Source organism: Lissotriton helveticus, chromosome 6 (assembly GCF_964261635.1).
Source record: "Lissotriton helveticus chromosome 6, aLisHel1.1, whole genome shotgun sequence".
Lineage (NCBI taxonomy): Eukaryota > Metazoa > Chordata > Amphibia > Caudata > Salamandridae > Lissotriton > Lissotriton helveticus.
In genome coordinates, this window is record NC_136067.1 from 1,497,805,953 (window position 1) to 1,497,822,882 (window position 16,930).

The window sequence follows — 16,930 nt, forward strand, 5'->3', positions numbered from 1 at the left end:
ATAACTAAATCCGGAGGAAAGTTCAGCAGAGACATTTTCAGCTCAGAACATATGGTGGACAGAACTCCACCGGCAGTGGCATTGCCTTAAGGAATCTGAGATTTTCCATTACTAAGCCAAATTAAATCAGGCCCCAGGTATACTGTCCACGTAGGCATGTCATTGGGTAGAATTCATGTGCTTGGCGTTGTAAGTTTGTATGCAAAGTTGCCTCATTGCACTACTAGCTACATTTGTAAGGACTGAAAACTTAGACTTGCCTAGTGGCTTCGGATGTGTAACAAAATGACTTTAGTGGAGTTAAGGCTGCATTGATCAGCCATTAGATTAGCTCAGTTGGTTGGAGACATCTCACAGGTTTGAATCCCAGTGAACTGACTCAGTTTGACAACCTAGTGATAGTCACAAAACAAGAGTCGCTTACTGGGTACTGACAGTACGTCTTATTAGCACCAGAAAGAAACGGTGTTTGTAGCCGGATACATAAAAGCAGTCTTTGTTGGTATTAGAAACCACTTCACAAGTCTTCACACTGTAATAAATGTATTTTGACTTGCGTTTTTATAAAAATAAATTCTTTAGACTTACTTGTCCTTCAATGCACTCTTGAAGTCAGTGCCACCAATCAAATTTTTCCCAAAATCCACAATTGTTGATCCTTTTCTGTAAAACAGTTACACATATATCACACAGAAGATAATATTGGCATACTTATTCATTATACACCAAGTCATATGTTAGTTGAAATTTTAAGCAAAATTTGAGATATGGAGAAATTTAACACACAGGACCAAATGTACAAAGCTATTTAGCATTTATTAATGGGCTGAATCACTATTTAGGGCCGTTAAGAAATGCTAAATAGCCTTTTGGCATGTAAAAAGGCCGTTGGGAATCGCAATATGTGATTTCTACCAGATAGAAATCACATTTTGCGACACCCAAATAGGAAATCGCAAATAGGAATTCTCTATTGGCAATTTTCTATGCACATGTACAAAGCATTTCCTAAATGCAAATTAGGCATTTTGGAAATGCTATTACCATCAACTCAAAGTCGATGGTAACCAAAATGTTTAGGCACCTATGTCATGAATAAGTAAGTATTGCCAGTTAACGATATTGCACATGTCAACATGTACAAATACTGAGCATTGGAAAGACTTTCAGGAGTGATCTGTCAGAATTCACTGTGTCATACTAACATAGAGATTCTTATCTTCGTTTTCCACATCAGCTAGATCAGTCACAAAGGAGTGTGTTGCAGTGTTGTCGGGGGATCGATTATCTTCGTCAGCCCACTGTAGATAAGTCACAAGGGGAGCCCATATGTCATGTCAGTGGCGTAATGACACTTGAGGGGGCCCCCCTGCAACGTACATGGAGGGGGCCCCCCATTCTCTGCGTCAGTCAAGAGCTCTCATGCCAGCGACCCACCATACATGTGGCACTGGTTAGGACTAAGCGCATTTATAAAGTCAGAACAGGTGGCCGTTCCTTTTCTTATTTGGCAGCAAAGAGGTGGAATGAGCTTCCCGTCGACTTAAGACATACCACAAATTATCTTCTGTTTCGGAAAAAGCTGAAAACCCACCTTTTCCCCAATTTCTAAACTCTCCTCAGTATCAGTCATCAGTAGTTTGTTTGGTATAAGCGCCGTGATATCCCTCGGGATGAGTGTTGCGCTCTACAAAAACCGCAAATAAATAAAAAACGCAAATAAATACTTCAGGGGCTCACCCCAGCCATAAAAAAAGGATTCTGGTTCCTCCATTTGTCATATTCGCCCTTTCATCAGGCGATTTACATACATCAGTAAATACTGCTGCTGCGCCCTCCAGCAAAGTTACATAACACTGCCTCCAACTGGCCCACCAAACACATACTCCTACTTGATGACCCACCTCCAAGCGAAGCCTGCTCAGTTAACAAGCTCCAAATACAGACCACTGCAGTTGTGCCTGCTACTAACGCATCCATTCCACTCTACTCTCACCCCTACGAAACCCGCAGTTATGCTTTTCTGCCCACCTTTAAAACAACCCCTCGGATGTCATTGCCATCCCGTGACCACCGCCCACTGCTTCCCAGTACACCACCTACAGAAAGACTGATGGCCGGTCCCCTTCTAACCACTGCCTACCAGTAAAGACAGAGCCTTTCAGCTGCTGCCCTACCCAAGGCCACTGTAGTAGTTTAAAACATGTTAAACAATCTCTTCAACTGACCACCCCAAAATAGTTCTTCTTGCTAGCCTCTACGGCATCAAAGCTGTTCCTGTTACTTTTCATCCTCTGCATGATGCACACAATAGTATTAAATGTACAAAGGGTCCGATTTTGTTTGCTCACATCAACATAAATTTACATTATGTACCCCACTAAACCATACCTCCTGACAAATGCAAACCTGATCCCATGTGTAGCACCAGTCAGCTAGTACCCCAAGGACAAACACCAGAGAGAATGTGCGATTCATGTAATTAAACCTACAGTGACAACGTAGCATTTCTCCACCCACTGTCAGCCCAGCGAAGTCTGCAACCACACAGTAGCCATCAATACCGGCAACGTCTAAAGCACATTTCCACTTCCTTTCAATGGCAGCTCCTTATACATATACCTATGACTTCTGGGCGGCATCTACCACAGACCACAGCATTCTTTGTCTCTCTAAGACTAACCAAATGCTGTCGATGAATGATTCTCTTCCCCCTTCCTTACTAATAACTAATGGAGGATAACAAAATGAATATATAGTATTTGCTTATGCAAATAGCGTGTCAAGCACTTGCTGCCAGCAGTCCTCACCAGATCCACATGTATCAATATTCTGTTATCGCACCATCCTGTCAACCCTATTATTATCTGGAGATATTTTTTTTCCCTTCCGTGAACTGGGAAAAGCAATACCTTGCACGAAAACAAGTCCCTTTAAAACCTTTGCTACTTATACAGGCTTGCAAAGCACTTACTTGTTTTACTAACTGTCGTTTTAAAGCAAACAGGCAACTCATTCTAGGATTGGAATTACGGCTTAGAAGTGTGGAAGTTTATACTGAGACGTAGTATGATTTTTTTCATGTCTGCCAGACACTCGATCTTCCCTGCATGCACACATAATGCAACAATACAATTTAGCTTAACAAATTGTTCAGTAATGTAGCGGAAGGTAAAGAAACAGCCCATATTATTTTTACAAAGAAAAATAGACAAACATCCACTTTATACCCGATGACATAAAAGCTTTAGCGTGCACAGCTTGTCCAAATCCGCACCATCTAATTCAGCCCTGCCAAGTACCAGGCATCTAGCATTAGACTAACGCATTTCAGTGCGATCCGCAACACCGCACTGAAATGCAAAATCATGCATAACAGGAATCGCGCCTCCTCGGGTAGCAGTGCTGCTAATCAATGCTGGTGTAGTATTATTTCCATGTCGCCGCCGTCTGTTTTCTGGTGCTTCCCCTGTCTCCTAAACGCGATGCGGTAAATTTAGTTATGCAGTACAGCTGCCTGTGTGGTTGTACTGTAATGAATGTCCCTTTTCTATGCCCACAACATTTTGCCGTAGTTCCGGTGTGTGTCTATTAAGTTAGGTCTCGTGAGGATTTGTGGCAGGCGCGGGCGAATCATGCAATGGCAGCCCTACGATGTCAGCCGCTTCGAGTGCGACACCTGCAAGGACTGGTTCCTGGCGGGAGCTAGGGGCTTGAGAAGGGCACCGGAGCCCTAGAGTGGTTGATGTTATGACCCGGGATAACCTGTGCCTCCCTGTGGGGAGTGATGTGCAAAAATGTCCGCTCTGCATGCAGGAGCCGGGATCTAAGATTCCAACACGATGACACCACAGCGCTGAAGTGCCCAATTTCATTGCTGTTTTGATGTTAGGGGAACGGAAATAACTATGAGTAGGTATTAAAGATATAAGATGCGGGAGTCTGTTTCCAGGCTGATTCTTACTCGTTTACTTTGAAACTTTCACATGGGGGTAAAAGCTACTTTCAGCAGCAGACATGCCGGAATGAAAAACAAAAATGTTAATTGTGAAGGTCCCATAGCTTCTGTGACCTAGGTGTATTGGTAACTCTTACCTATGTCAGAGCTTTGATTTCTTCAGATGCAAGATAGATATATAGCTGCACTGATTAGGGGTGTCACATTGAGTAATTGCTAAATGCCTGACAATGGTTTCCGAAAGCCTTACTGTACCCAGGTGCCATTGTATTGATACCACACAATACACTCTCTGAGTGCATAGACATAACCTCCCCTCCTCTTACTGCCATGAATTATTGCTCCTCAGAGGGTTAGTGCCTCCAATCATCTCTCGTAGTTCCACCTGTTACTGTGGTGAGTCACCTCGCAGCCATCCAATGCCTGTTGGCCCTCACGCGGTCCTCAATGCTCCTCTTTTGACTAGAGTCCACCGAGAGGCATGCTCTAACAGTTTACTATATTGCCTCATTCAGCCTCTCAAGTTCGGGCCTCTGCCTGCTGGTCGAAGGCCCGTGAGGCACAATTCACACACACACACACACACACACAGAAGAGGCCTGAGGTACCCCTCTGTCCAGCAGGTGTTGTGTTAATGCACCTACAGACCTTGCTCCGCAGACGAGCTGATTGAGCCGAGGGTCTAGGTGCGTACGGTGGCGCAAGGAGCTGTAGCCTAACTCTAGTCTGGGAGCATCAGAGGCACCACTGCGCACACTGCTTCGGGCTCGGATCTCCCCTCCTCTCATACTCCTGGCTAAATGGACGAAACACTTCGGCCTCTATGCTAATTCTACCACACACAGCACATTTGAACATCTCATAATTCCATGCCACACAATTCAACTATAAATTATTTAACCCTACAACACCCAATGCCACATAATTACAATCCTAAACATTTAAAAAAACACATATTTCCACTTCACTCTATACCACATAATTCCACATTACATAATAATATTCCACAGAACTTAATACCACTCCAAACCACATTATTACACTCCACACAACACAATTCAACTACACATAATTCCACTTCAACCTTTATCATTATACCTCACACAACATATTTACACTCAACTCCAAAACACATAATTACCCTCCACAAAATACAACTCTGCAACATGCTGCATAATTCCACTCCGCACAATTATGCACCACACCATGCCACATAATTCCACAATTCATCCCCACACAATTCATCACACAACATAACTACACTCCACATAATACCACACAGCACCACATAATTTACCTCCTCATAATTATTCTCTACTCCATATTGCATAAATACACTCCATATAAATCCAGTCTATGCCACGTAGCAACATTCCACATAACTACACTTCACACAATGCCTCATAATACCACTCAACACAATTTTCACTCAACAGTGCACAATTCCACGTCACACAAATTCAACTCTACACATTTCCATTCCACACCACATAATTCAATAACAAACTACATAATTCAAACCAACAACACCATTACACAACACATACATCCAATCCACACCACACAATTCCACATCAGCTACAATATTTAACAGCACACCACATAAGTAAACTCCACTAAATACCACTCCACAACACAAAATACCATTCCAGATAATCTCACTCCAAGACACACAATCCCACTCCACATAATTCCAGTACACTCAATACCACACAATTACTATCCACATAATTACACTGCACACCATGCCACATTATTTGACTACGCAGATCCAATCCACACAACACAATTCCACAACTAACAATTCCAATCCAAAGCATACATGACTGTCATATATGCAAATTCATATATTGCAAAACCATACACTGCAAAAGCGTGTTTACCTTCCAATGCGTCCCAGCAGAGTCCTGTTCCTGGAGCTGCAGAACAATGCTCTCTCTGAGGGCCCCCACCCTTGTCACGGTCCTGAGCAGTGACCTGTCAGTAATCCTCTCTCATAAAGCCCCCACCCCCATCCTTTTCCGGGCCTGGCTCTGATTGAAGAGAAACAATGTAACTTGTTTATCTTCAGTCCTGGATCAGGGCGAGGAGCTCAGAGCAGGCTGCTTTAGAGCAAACCTTTCACAGCTCTCTACAAATAGAGCTGAGGGGGACCCCTTCATGTACTGAAGACTGGGGGCCACCACACCACGTGGGCTGTGGGGGTGATTGTTACGCCCCTGTGTCATGTGGCCTACTTGCAGGGGGCATAGGATTCCAGTATTCGCTTAAATGAGTCCGACAGTGTGCAGCGTCCGCCAGCCAGGCTTTGTAAGATAGTGCCGGCTTCCAGCCCCAGTGGATTGCCACCCTGCGCCGGGCAAGTATCAGCAGCATCACAACCAGTCGTCGGCTAGAATCTGGAATCTCCTTGACATACCCTAAGAGACAAATCATGGGGTGTAGTGCCAGAGTGTCCGTGGTGATGTCACTTGTGCGGCATATGTCACTCCAGAAAGACGCGATTCTGGAGCACGTCCACACTAGGTGCACAAATGATGCATCAGGAGCGCAGCATCTCACACAGTTAGCGTCTGCAGGTAGTACCATTTTGTAGAGGGCTGTAGGCGTGCAGTGTAATCTATGAAGATATTTGAAATGTATGAGACGTAAACGATAGTTCAGAGAGAGATTTGAGACTGGTTGCAGCAATACAGCCACTGTTCAGGAGTGGGTTCCTTTCCCAGATCAGACATCCAGGCGAAACATGCCTGTTCAGTGTCAACTGGGGAGGCCGCAAGAGTCAATGTGTATAGCCTAGTAACCATTTTGCAAGGAGAAGTGGCAGTATGAATGTATTCTAGTGTAGCTCTCGTGGGTGGGAAAATGGGGAAGGAGTCATTCGCATCCCTGCATGTAGCTCTGATTTGATAGTGTAGTAATTTATCTAGTGGAGTTGCATTTTCTGGGAGGGGGACAAATTGACCGGTGGGAAACAGATCGGCGTTGGTACTGATGCCTAGTGCAGCCACGCGATGTGCCATGCCAGCCATCTGCAGCAGGGGAAGGAGGGGTTGTTTGCCAGTTGCATCGCCGGAGCATATAAAGTCTTGACTCCGGTGTGTCTGCGAATTCTGTCCCAGGCCCAGCACATGTATTCCACTGTGACTTTTTCACCCTTTGGGACCATATAAGGAAGGAATATAGCTGTCTGCAGTGGCCACGAGGAGGCACGGTCAGTTTCAACCACGACATGTGGTTAAAAAGGTGTGAGATGCAACAAGAAGTAGAGAAAGCTGGCCTGAGCTGAATATGCGTAAAGTTTGAAATTTGGAGCGCCCACCCACAGCGGGAGAAAGGTAGTGTAAGTGTTTCATAGGTAATGCGTGGCTTCCGGCCCGCCCAAAAGAGCGAGATCATGTAAGAGCACAGTCTCTGGAAAAAGTGAGACGTGAGCGGCATCAGGATGTTTAAAAACAGGTATAGGAATTTGGGTAAGAGCACCATTTTGGCCATTGCGATTCTATCATCAAAGGAGAGTGGGAAGGTTTTCCAAGTGAGAATTTTGGACTTGAGCCAGTCTATTGCTTTGCCGTAGTTTGCTCTCCACAGCTCTTCAGTATCCCTCGCGAGCCAGATGCCCAAATCTTTGGTCGGGCCAGCTGCCCACAGTATCGGGTATTCCGTGGGGAAGGGGTGGGTTGCGTCCGTTAAGGGAAACAGGATGGACTTTGCCCAATTGATCTATACCCTAGAGTAACCGCTGAAACTTATAATCTCTCTGGTCATGGGGACTAAGTTTTCTTGCGGTTCACGAATAAAAAGTGTCACATCATCTTCATACATAGACGTTACTAAACTGCGGGATGAGAACCCAATGCCCCTCTGCATCTGATGTTGCTACGGCTGTGCCGCGAGAGGCTCCATGGCAATGGCAAAAAGCATAGGAGACAGAGGACAACCTTGACTGGTGCCTCTGGTGATTCGTATAGGTTCGGTGATTTGACCATTTATACAGATACGTGCCGCTGGTAGCATGTATAATAGCTTAATTTTACTGATGAAGGATGGACTGAGCCTCAAGCGGCCAGGCACAGCAAAGAGAAAAGGCCATTTTAAAGAGTCAAATGTCTTAGTGGCATCCAACCAGTCGGCAACTGCTGGCAGGTCGGGATTAATCTGATGTATGATGGAAAAAATAGTGCATAGCTTGTGCAAAGTGGCATGGCCAGGGATAAAAACCGGATTGATCCGGATGAGCAATAAGAGATATGAGAGGGAGAAGGCGATTGGCGAGTAGTTTTGCATAGATCTTATTGATTAATGAAAGTGGGCGATACGAGTCGCAAGATTCGGGAGGTTAGCCAGGCTTGAGCAAGATAGTGATGAATGCATCGCGGAGAGTAGCTGGGAAGTGGCCCACCGCAACACATTCATTATACATTGCGGCGAGATGTGGGGTGAGGATGGACGCGTATTCTTTATAAAAGGCTGCCGTCAACCAGTCTGCTCCGGGCGCCTTGTCGCCAAGGAGGTTAGAGATCATTTGTGCAATCTCTTCAATAGTGAAAGGTTTGTCCAAGTATTCCCGATGCACGTTACTGAGCCATAGCAGCTCAATATTGTCAAAATATTGCTTGAGGACCTCGGGGGGGGGGGGGGGGACAGGGGGTGGGTTTCTCGGCACCAGCGGTATATAGATTGGAATAAAATGAAGAAATGTTGTCCAGTATGCATTGAGGGGTTATAATTCTGACCCAATTGTTATCATGTAGTTCTGTGATGTAGGAGGAGGCGTGGGGCTTCTTTAGTAAATGTGGGAGGATTCTGCCTGGGCAGTCTCCCTCGCATACCGGCGCGCTTGTGTTTCGCGGCCTAGGTGTGCAACCTCACGTTCGGCTTCCGACTGGTATTCGGTCAGCTAATAGAGAAGGGGAAGGGTTGCTGCTGTAGTTTAAATCAAGTTGTTTGAGTTCCGCCTCTAGTCTATCCAGGGTACCCTTAAGGGATCTGAGGACCCCAGACTGCCACGCTATAATTCACCTCTGATTACGATTTTAAAAGTTTCCCAGAGGGTAGAGGGAGAATCCACAGAGCAAACGCCAAATTCGACCATGGCCTCTCAAAACAATGTATCACGAAGGCATGTGAGGGAAGGCGCCATGCACACATGCGTTTAGGAGTGTCAGGGAGGCGGATAGCCAGGAGCACCGGTGAGTGATCCAGTAGTGTTCACGGAAGGTGTGAAGTGGAAGTGATCCAACCCAGCACATCTCGGGTGACAAGCCACAGATTAATGCTGTACCAGGTATTGTGAGTGGTGGAAATGCAGGTGCCTTTGCACTTCTCAGGGTGGAGGTGTCTCCAGACGTCGGTCAGGCAGTTGTCTTGCACTATGGAGCGCAGTGTGGCGGTAGCCTGTGGGTGGAGAGTGCGTGAGCCAGAGCAGTCAAGAGTGTTATGTGGGGCGATGTTGAAGTCTCCACCCCATAGCAATGGAAGTGGGCAAAAGGAGGAGATAAGCTTCCAAACATGGGTATGGAATTCTGGACTGTCCGTGTTTGGTCCATAGACAGCTGCTAGGAACACGGGTTGGGCATAGAGGGTGCCCGTGATAATCACATAGCGAACTTCAGTATCTGTAATGATGTGAGCAAGGTGCCATGGTAGGCCCTTCCTAATCAAGATAGCAATGCCCCAGGCGTAATTGGAAAAACAGGAAGAATAGGTGCCACCCCATGTCTCGATCTGAGCCTAGCAGCATTCTGGACTGTCAGGTGGGTCTCCTGGAGAAAGCATATATCGGTTTTATGTCTGGTAAGCCAGGCAAGAATGAGACAGGCTTTTCGAAAGTCGTTCATACCTCTGATGTTCCACGTCATGAGTGTGAGCTTAGTCGTTAAGTCGATATAAGGCTGTCATGCACAAATAACCATGAGTATTTTGTACTGGTGACAAAAGTAGGTGCAACAGAGAGTGTGATGTATGTATCGTCAAATGCTTTCCTAAAGAGGAGTGTATGAAAGGAAATGCAATTGTAAAATATGTCACTGAACAGTAATTCGGTAGTAGCATACATTTCCGCAAATTTCGCCTCACCCCCCACCACCCACTCCAACCCCCCAACATGGTTTAGACATCACACTCCCGCCACCCAGGGAACCCCAACTTTGCAAATACAAACTTGTGGCGGGATTCATCCAATGGGGTACCTGGGCTCAGCCAGAAACACCCAAACCGTGAGGCAAGGTGGCCGAGCGTGGCTAAATCGAGCAAGGGGAGAAGATAAGGGTAATTTGACCATAAAGAAGGGAGTGAGCCATGGCACAGTAATAAATCAGCATATAACCCTGAAGCTGTAAACGGTCATTGTAAGAACAAACCAGGCTTAATCAATTACAGGCATAGACAGAGTCAGTCATTGTCGCTTGTGCGGTCTTCTTTAGTTGGCGACTGGCGATCGCGGGAGCGGGGCTTTTGTAGTTGCTTGGCGAACACCAGGGCAGCTTTGGAATCTGTGACGTAGTGAGGTTTATTTCCAGCGTCCATGCGTAGCTTGGCAGGGTATTGGAGTGCGTATGAAACATGGATTTGTTGAAGGGTGCGCTTAGCTGGGAAAAAGTCTCTGCTCGCAGTCTGCACAGATATGGTGAAATCCGGATAGAAGGACAGTATGTTGCCTTGATGTCGGACCACCCCCAGCTCTCTCGCCCTGCGGAGAATCGCACCACGGTCATGATAGTTCAATAGACGAACCACTATTGGCCTAGCCGGGGCCCCAAGAGGGGGACATGGGCCAAGGGATCTGTGCGCACATTCAACAATAAATTATCCCGACAGGGCTTCTCCGAACAACTCTCACAGAAATGTTTCCAGGCAAGTCTCAATTTTATCGAAGGCGGTGGATTCAGGGAGACCGACAATTCGAATGTTGTTCCTAAGGGTACCAGATTCAAGGTCTACATTTTTGGTACGAATTAGTTCAAGCACCTTGTAAAGAGTTGCTGTTTGTCCCAGCATTGTCAAGATCCGAATCCCTCGCCTCAAGCTGCGTGATACCGGCATCGTGTGAATCTACTCATTGGTTTAACAGGTCCAGGCGGGAAGTGAAGTTGTCGATCTTTGCAGCAATGGTTTTTAGAGTGGATTTTACCTCGAGGAGCAAGGAGCGGATGCTGTCATCTTGGGCCTCCGTGGTTTCAGTCTGCGTGGCAGCAGCAGTCTCGTCAAGCAGCAGGAGTCTCTCTCACTGGGCCAGCGCAGGGAAAGCACATGGGCAGCTGATTGGGTCCCAGCAAGGCCGTCGGTGGTCAAGTGGGAGAGAGCGAGCAGGGGGATGCGCTTGTGTATGCCCCCTGGAATTTAGCATGAGCCTCCAGGCCAGCCTCCAGGCCAGGGAGATGAGCAAAGACTGCTTCACCATCAATCCTCAAACCTCGCAATGGGCACAAACGTCACCCTTTCTTTTTTTTTCTTTTTTTTAAAAAACCTTTATTTTGGAAAAAGAATACAGATACAGACCTACAACCACCAAGGCCGGTCAATCATACGAAATAGCAAGAACAGATCAATACACAGCTCATCAGCCGACAACCCGAGGGTCCAGCAGCGTAACAGTATGGTGGGATTCGGAGCATTTGGCAGGTGAGGATAAATAAAAGGTTTTCGTGTTTTATTATATACAAACAACAAGAAAAAAACATAAGAAAAAGAATCGAGGCAAAATTATCAATATCAGGCCTGCAATGTACGGTAGGGGGGGAGACAAACGAAAAGCAAGCATCAAACAGTCGTAGAGGCGGGGAGCGGGGACCAAGAGTGAATAGCACTTCACAAAGAACAGAAAATCAAATCACTGGAATGTACAGTCCAGGAGATCTCGGAAGGTCTGGGGGCTCAGCAAAGGGGGGGTCACAAATCTCTCCACGGTACGAATTCCACTGACCCCAAATCCTCCCCCACTTCTTGGGCCTACCTCGGGAGATGTACACAGTTTTTTCCCTAAACATGCACCAATTCATGTTCTCCTCCCAGGTCGAGACCAATGGTGCCCTATGAGACCCCCAGAGTTGAGCGATATCTCTCTTTGCAATCATGTTGCCCAGCGTGACCCATCGAGTCTGAGCAACGGTACAGTCATTTGGTTCCCAAACATTCAGCAAGCAGCGTCTGGCCTCGGGGATTAACCCGACACCCGTCACTTCCCCCATCACCGCATGCACTCGATTCCAAAAAACCACGACCGCCGGGCATTCCCATATAATGTGGAGGAAGGTAGCAAGCAAACCACATCCACGCCGACATAACCCATCCACAGAATAACCCATATGGATCAAACGTGGACCCGTGACATAGATACGATGTAGAATCTTGAGCTGCACTAGTCGGAGACGCGCCGGAATAGCGACTTCCTTTGGGGAGGAGATTGCAGCCTGCCAGTCTTCATCGCTGCTTATCAACTGCCTCGATAGCATTGGCATAAAAGACTCAGCACTTTTGCTTCTAAGCCCCTTACTGTCCGAAAGAGAGCAAGTGGTCGCCTTTGGAGATTTTACTTTGGAACCCTCCTACCTTCTGTGTGGGGTACACCAAGGATCCTGACTAAGTCCCACACATTTTAATGTTTATGTTACCCCCTTAGCCAATCTGATCTGTTCATGTAGTTTCTTTGTAACCTCCTAAACTAATGACACACAGATAGTATCATTTGTCTTGTGTAATATCGAAGAGGTGATCAAATAGTTCAATAACTGCTAGATGCAAATTGTCAAAGACAGAGGTACTCCTATTTGACAGCAACTCATCCTTTTGGAATAACCCCTGGTGGCCTCAAAACCTCAGCCCAATTCCCTCTCCAGTGCAAAAAGCTAAACATTTAGGAGTCCTCTTCGATGGTAAGCTCAGTTCTTCTGACCAAATTAATCAGGTTACGTCCTCTTGTTTCTTTCTGCTAAGAACTTTGAAAATGATTTGTCCCTTCAGAGCTCAAGAAAACGGTCACTGCTGCACTAGTCGTCTCAAGGATAGACTATTGCAAAACTCTTTATGTTGGCATTCAGCAAAGTCAGTTGAAGAAACTCCAGACCCTTGAAAACGCGGCAGCTCGTCTGCTCATCAAAATCTCAAAATCCAGCCAGGTCTTGCAAACCATCATTAACTTTCATTGGCTTCCCGTCTGTGAGCGGGTTAAGTTCAAAGTTCTCTGTTGGAATGACTACACTTTCAACTCAGAGCTCAGTCCAATCTGCTACTATTCAAGAAACAGCTCAAAACCTGGCTTTTCTTGTCCTCTATTGCCAAATAGTTTCAGTTTTGAAGGTTCCCTTTTTAGACGTTAGCGTCAAGATGCCTCCAGGCATTCACGTGCTCTACAAGTCTTTTATTTACATACTTACTATGGTACTAGAAAGATGTATGTATGCGAGTAAGGTAAATTATCTTTACGGAACCTGAAATCAACCTGGTTAAAACCTGAATTTAACTGACAGCCCGCAAGAGCTCACCTCATCCAAAGTATCATTGTGAAAGACAACTGAACACAGTGGCATCAAAAACATTTCCATGCACAGGTAGATAGGAAGGCACAACCTCTTTTCTTCCTTTAAGCAGAAGCATGGAAATAATGTAAAACAGCACTCGGAAGGTTGGGAGCTGGCCAGCCCAAAAAAATGATTCTTATTGAGGCCACATTTCAAAGGGATGTAAGGCACTGAATCATCCCATAAGATCCTTTACAGTATATGAAGATGCAGTTAGTCTGGAAGAGCACATGGAAGGCCTTGTTTTGTTGGTGGTAATGCTATGAAAGGACAATGATGAAAGCCAACCCAGGTTGATGGCGCATATGAATAACGCTAATGTAAATGTTCCCATGGACACAGACTCAGGGATTATCATCATTTCAATGAATACATGCAAGAACTTGCCCATCATGGATGAGCTATGATGTAGTCACTTAGGCCCATATTTACTAAGCCTTTGGCCACACTTGCATCGCAGAAGGTGATGCAGGGCAACGCAAAGGCTTATTTCAGATCTACAAAGCCACGTAAGGCATGATTTGCACAGCTGTGCACAGCTTTACAAATAAATGAAAGAGGAAAATGCCTACTTGGATTTTTTTTTGCAGGAAGGTGTCCCTGTGCTGTTGCTAGGCAGCCACAAGTGCACCAGCGCTGGGGGAGAGCTGGAGTGCGTCATATCTTTGTGTTAGAATAGAAAAAGTTTATGCTAACTTACATAGTGCCCTATGTAAGTTAGCATTCGGTAGAACCATTTTCTTTTAGGTGCCATTTTAGGCTGTTCGAAACTGATCTCATCCAATTCAGAGAAACGCCCCGCCTCAGTTTCGTTTCTGTAACAATAGGTTTTGTTTCAGTAATGAGTACACTGTTTAGCGCATACCTTTATTGCTAGATAGATGCCTTCTCCCACTCGTCTGGTGGCGGGCCCAGGATGGAACGGCCTTGGACAATGATAACCCTTTTTTGTAAATCAACCAACACAGTGAAGGGTCAAGGCACACTAATCCTGCACTCGTCCACACTTAGTAATTAAAGTAGTGATGATATACAATGGTGCAAAGAACCAGAGATGTGACCCCCTTACATCTCTATATAGAAAAATGAATTTTCCAAAGTACGATAGCTTCAGTTATTCACAGTATGGCGTCTGGTTCCATAAAGAAAAAAAACGAGAGAAAAAACAGACGCCATGCTGTGAATCACTGGAGCTATCGTACTATGGCCCCACAATGAACGTGGAATTGTCTGTGTGGACACGCACTGGAAACAGTGACATCACACATTTTATATTATATTCTTCTGGTATAAGATACAACGTGAACTAAAGGCGAGGAGACATCTTACATGCTGAGCCCTGAAGAAGTCCCAGGTGGACGAAACGCGTTGGCTACCATTTCGTGCTGTGATTTGAAAGAAAAACTGATGAATAACGAATAAAAGAAACTTTTGAAGAAAGAACGACTCCTACATTTGTTGTTTGAAATGAAATTGTCCTACAGTTCCTTCGTATATAATATGGACTAAAAAATCAGTTACATATATAAGGGATTGGATTGTTGAGTGCTGAACCATCTTTGAAAAACCTTTTTTTTGTAGTTCACCGTTTAGCTGCAGCTGCCTGGAAAATTCCACTGTGGGGGTGTTCTTGCCTGGCTATGAAATGTACATAATGTATCTATATGCTTGTTGACTTCAGTCCTCTTTGTAGCACTCCTAGCGACTACACAGATGGGGCTCCACTCTGAGTGCATATGAGTAAACAATTATTGGTTTGTATTCTCTACTGTGTGACCGACTTATCATTTGGTACGGAAGGCAGAAAGGTGGTCATTCGTGACCCGGGTGGGCCCAAGCGGGTCACTTCCTTCATTTGTAAATAAGGCTTTCTCGAGCTCTCTCCAATTCACGCGACGCAGCACAGCAACTTACCATGCTGCACTGTGTTCTATAAATTCTTAGTAAATTTGACCCATAGTGCCTGGTGTCTATGGAGGGGGCATGAGATCAAGCTGGGAAGTGCATTCAAAGCAGAATTATGCTTTGAAGGAGGGTACACTACTGCCACTCTTTATGTTGTCGACCATGGCATGGACATTTTGGGCTGGTCTGAGCATCAAAGTCTATTCAAGGCGCCATTTGTGTTCATTGTTGCAGAACATTTTGGAGAGAGTCCTGCGGACTATCACAAAAAGTGAGTGAGATTGCTTTAAGGTGTTCCAACACAATACAACTCCTAACAGGAGGAACACAACCAGCCACACAGAAGGTACCCAACATAAATGTATTAGTGTAGAAGGAAGCGAAAGAGGGTCTAGGTTCTAAACTATTTGCAAGCCAAGGGCATCATTGAATCAATTTCAGCATCCCGATGTCTGTCTTCAGATATAGTGGCAAAGAAAAAGATGGGTGAAATAAGGCATGCATTGATCTGTGTCAGATATACCACAAAGTGGTGTGGAGAATTGCCCACTGCTATTCATCCACAAAATGATTACTACTCTAAAGGATGCAAAACTCTTGACTTCACAGTTGTGTATCATCAGAAAAGTCTGCACCAGGAACCTAAAATTCTCACTTCATTCATCACACCATACTCAGCATTCCAGTTCAGTCACAAGCCCTTAACCTAAACTCTGCCTCAGTAGTATTTAAAAATAATAAACACGCTATTCTAAGGAATGGAAAACATCCATACATTCCGAGATGACATCTTCAAATTGAATCAATGATGCCATTGACTTGGAGCTTGTTAAGAGCCGCTTTCAATTCCTTCTGCACTTTCATGTGGTCAGGCTATGTGAGGTGCTCCAGAGAATTCAGAGTGGGCGACTCGCACACCGAAAGGAAAAGTGCAAGTTCAAGTAGCCCTGAGTGGAATAATTGAAGCACTTCATCTGCGCTGGATGCACAGCTCTCAAATCATCTTTGGTCAATGTCAACACAGAAGTTTCCTACTACAAGCAAAGATGAACTTGCATCCTTCCTCATATTATGAGAGTTCTCTGCAAATTCCATAAAGAAGTATGCATACTTGGTTGGTAAAGCCAAGGAGCAAAATGATCAAGAAGGATGCTGATTTCATATGGGTGAACGATTGCGGAAGCATGCACGAACTAGAAAAAGAATTACAACAGGTGCCTTTGGTGCTATTCTGAGCCAAGTTGGGTGAGGTGAGGACAAGACAGACTAATAGCCTTCTCCTAATGAAAGTTCAGGAGGTTTGAGACTGAATATTTTGTGAATGAACATGAGCTCTTACCACCTCTGGCAGTACTCTAACACTGTTACGTTAGCTGGTGTTTGTTTGCACAGATGAAACATTTGGAACAGGAAACAGGGAGATTTCTAAAAATATATCAGGGGATGTTATTTTCTCCATTGACTTGTATTTAAGTGTGGGCAGTTTAGGCAGAAGTAAGCTAAATTCAAGCCATTTTGCAGTAAAAGGTCGTGAATCTGGCACCTGGTA

General features: G+C 45.3%; 1 protein-coding gene across 1 annotated transcript in view; it reads right to left on the minus strand.

Annotated features, from left to right (window-relative positions):
* Positions 1-16,930, minus strand: part of LOC144762755 (uncharacterized) — an 842,179-nt gene that overhangs the window by 621,011 nt on the left and 204,238 nt on the right. The window contains exon 14 of the mRNA XM_078648006.1: positions 589-663. Within this exon, the coding sequence (XP_078504132.1) occupies positions 589-663 (75 nt within the window). The remainder of the gene's footprint in view (positions 1-588; positions 664-16,930) is intronic.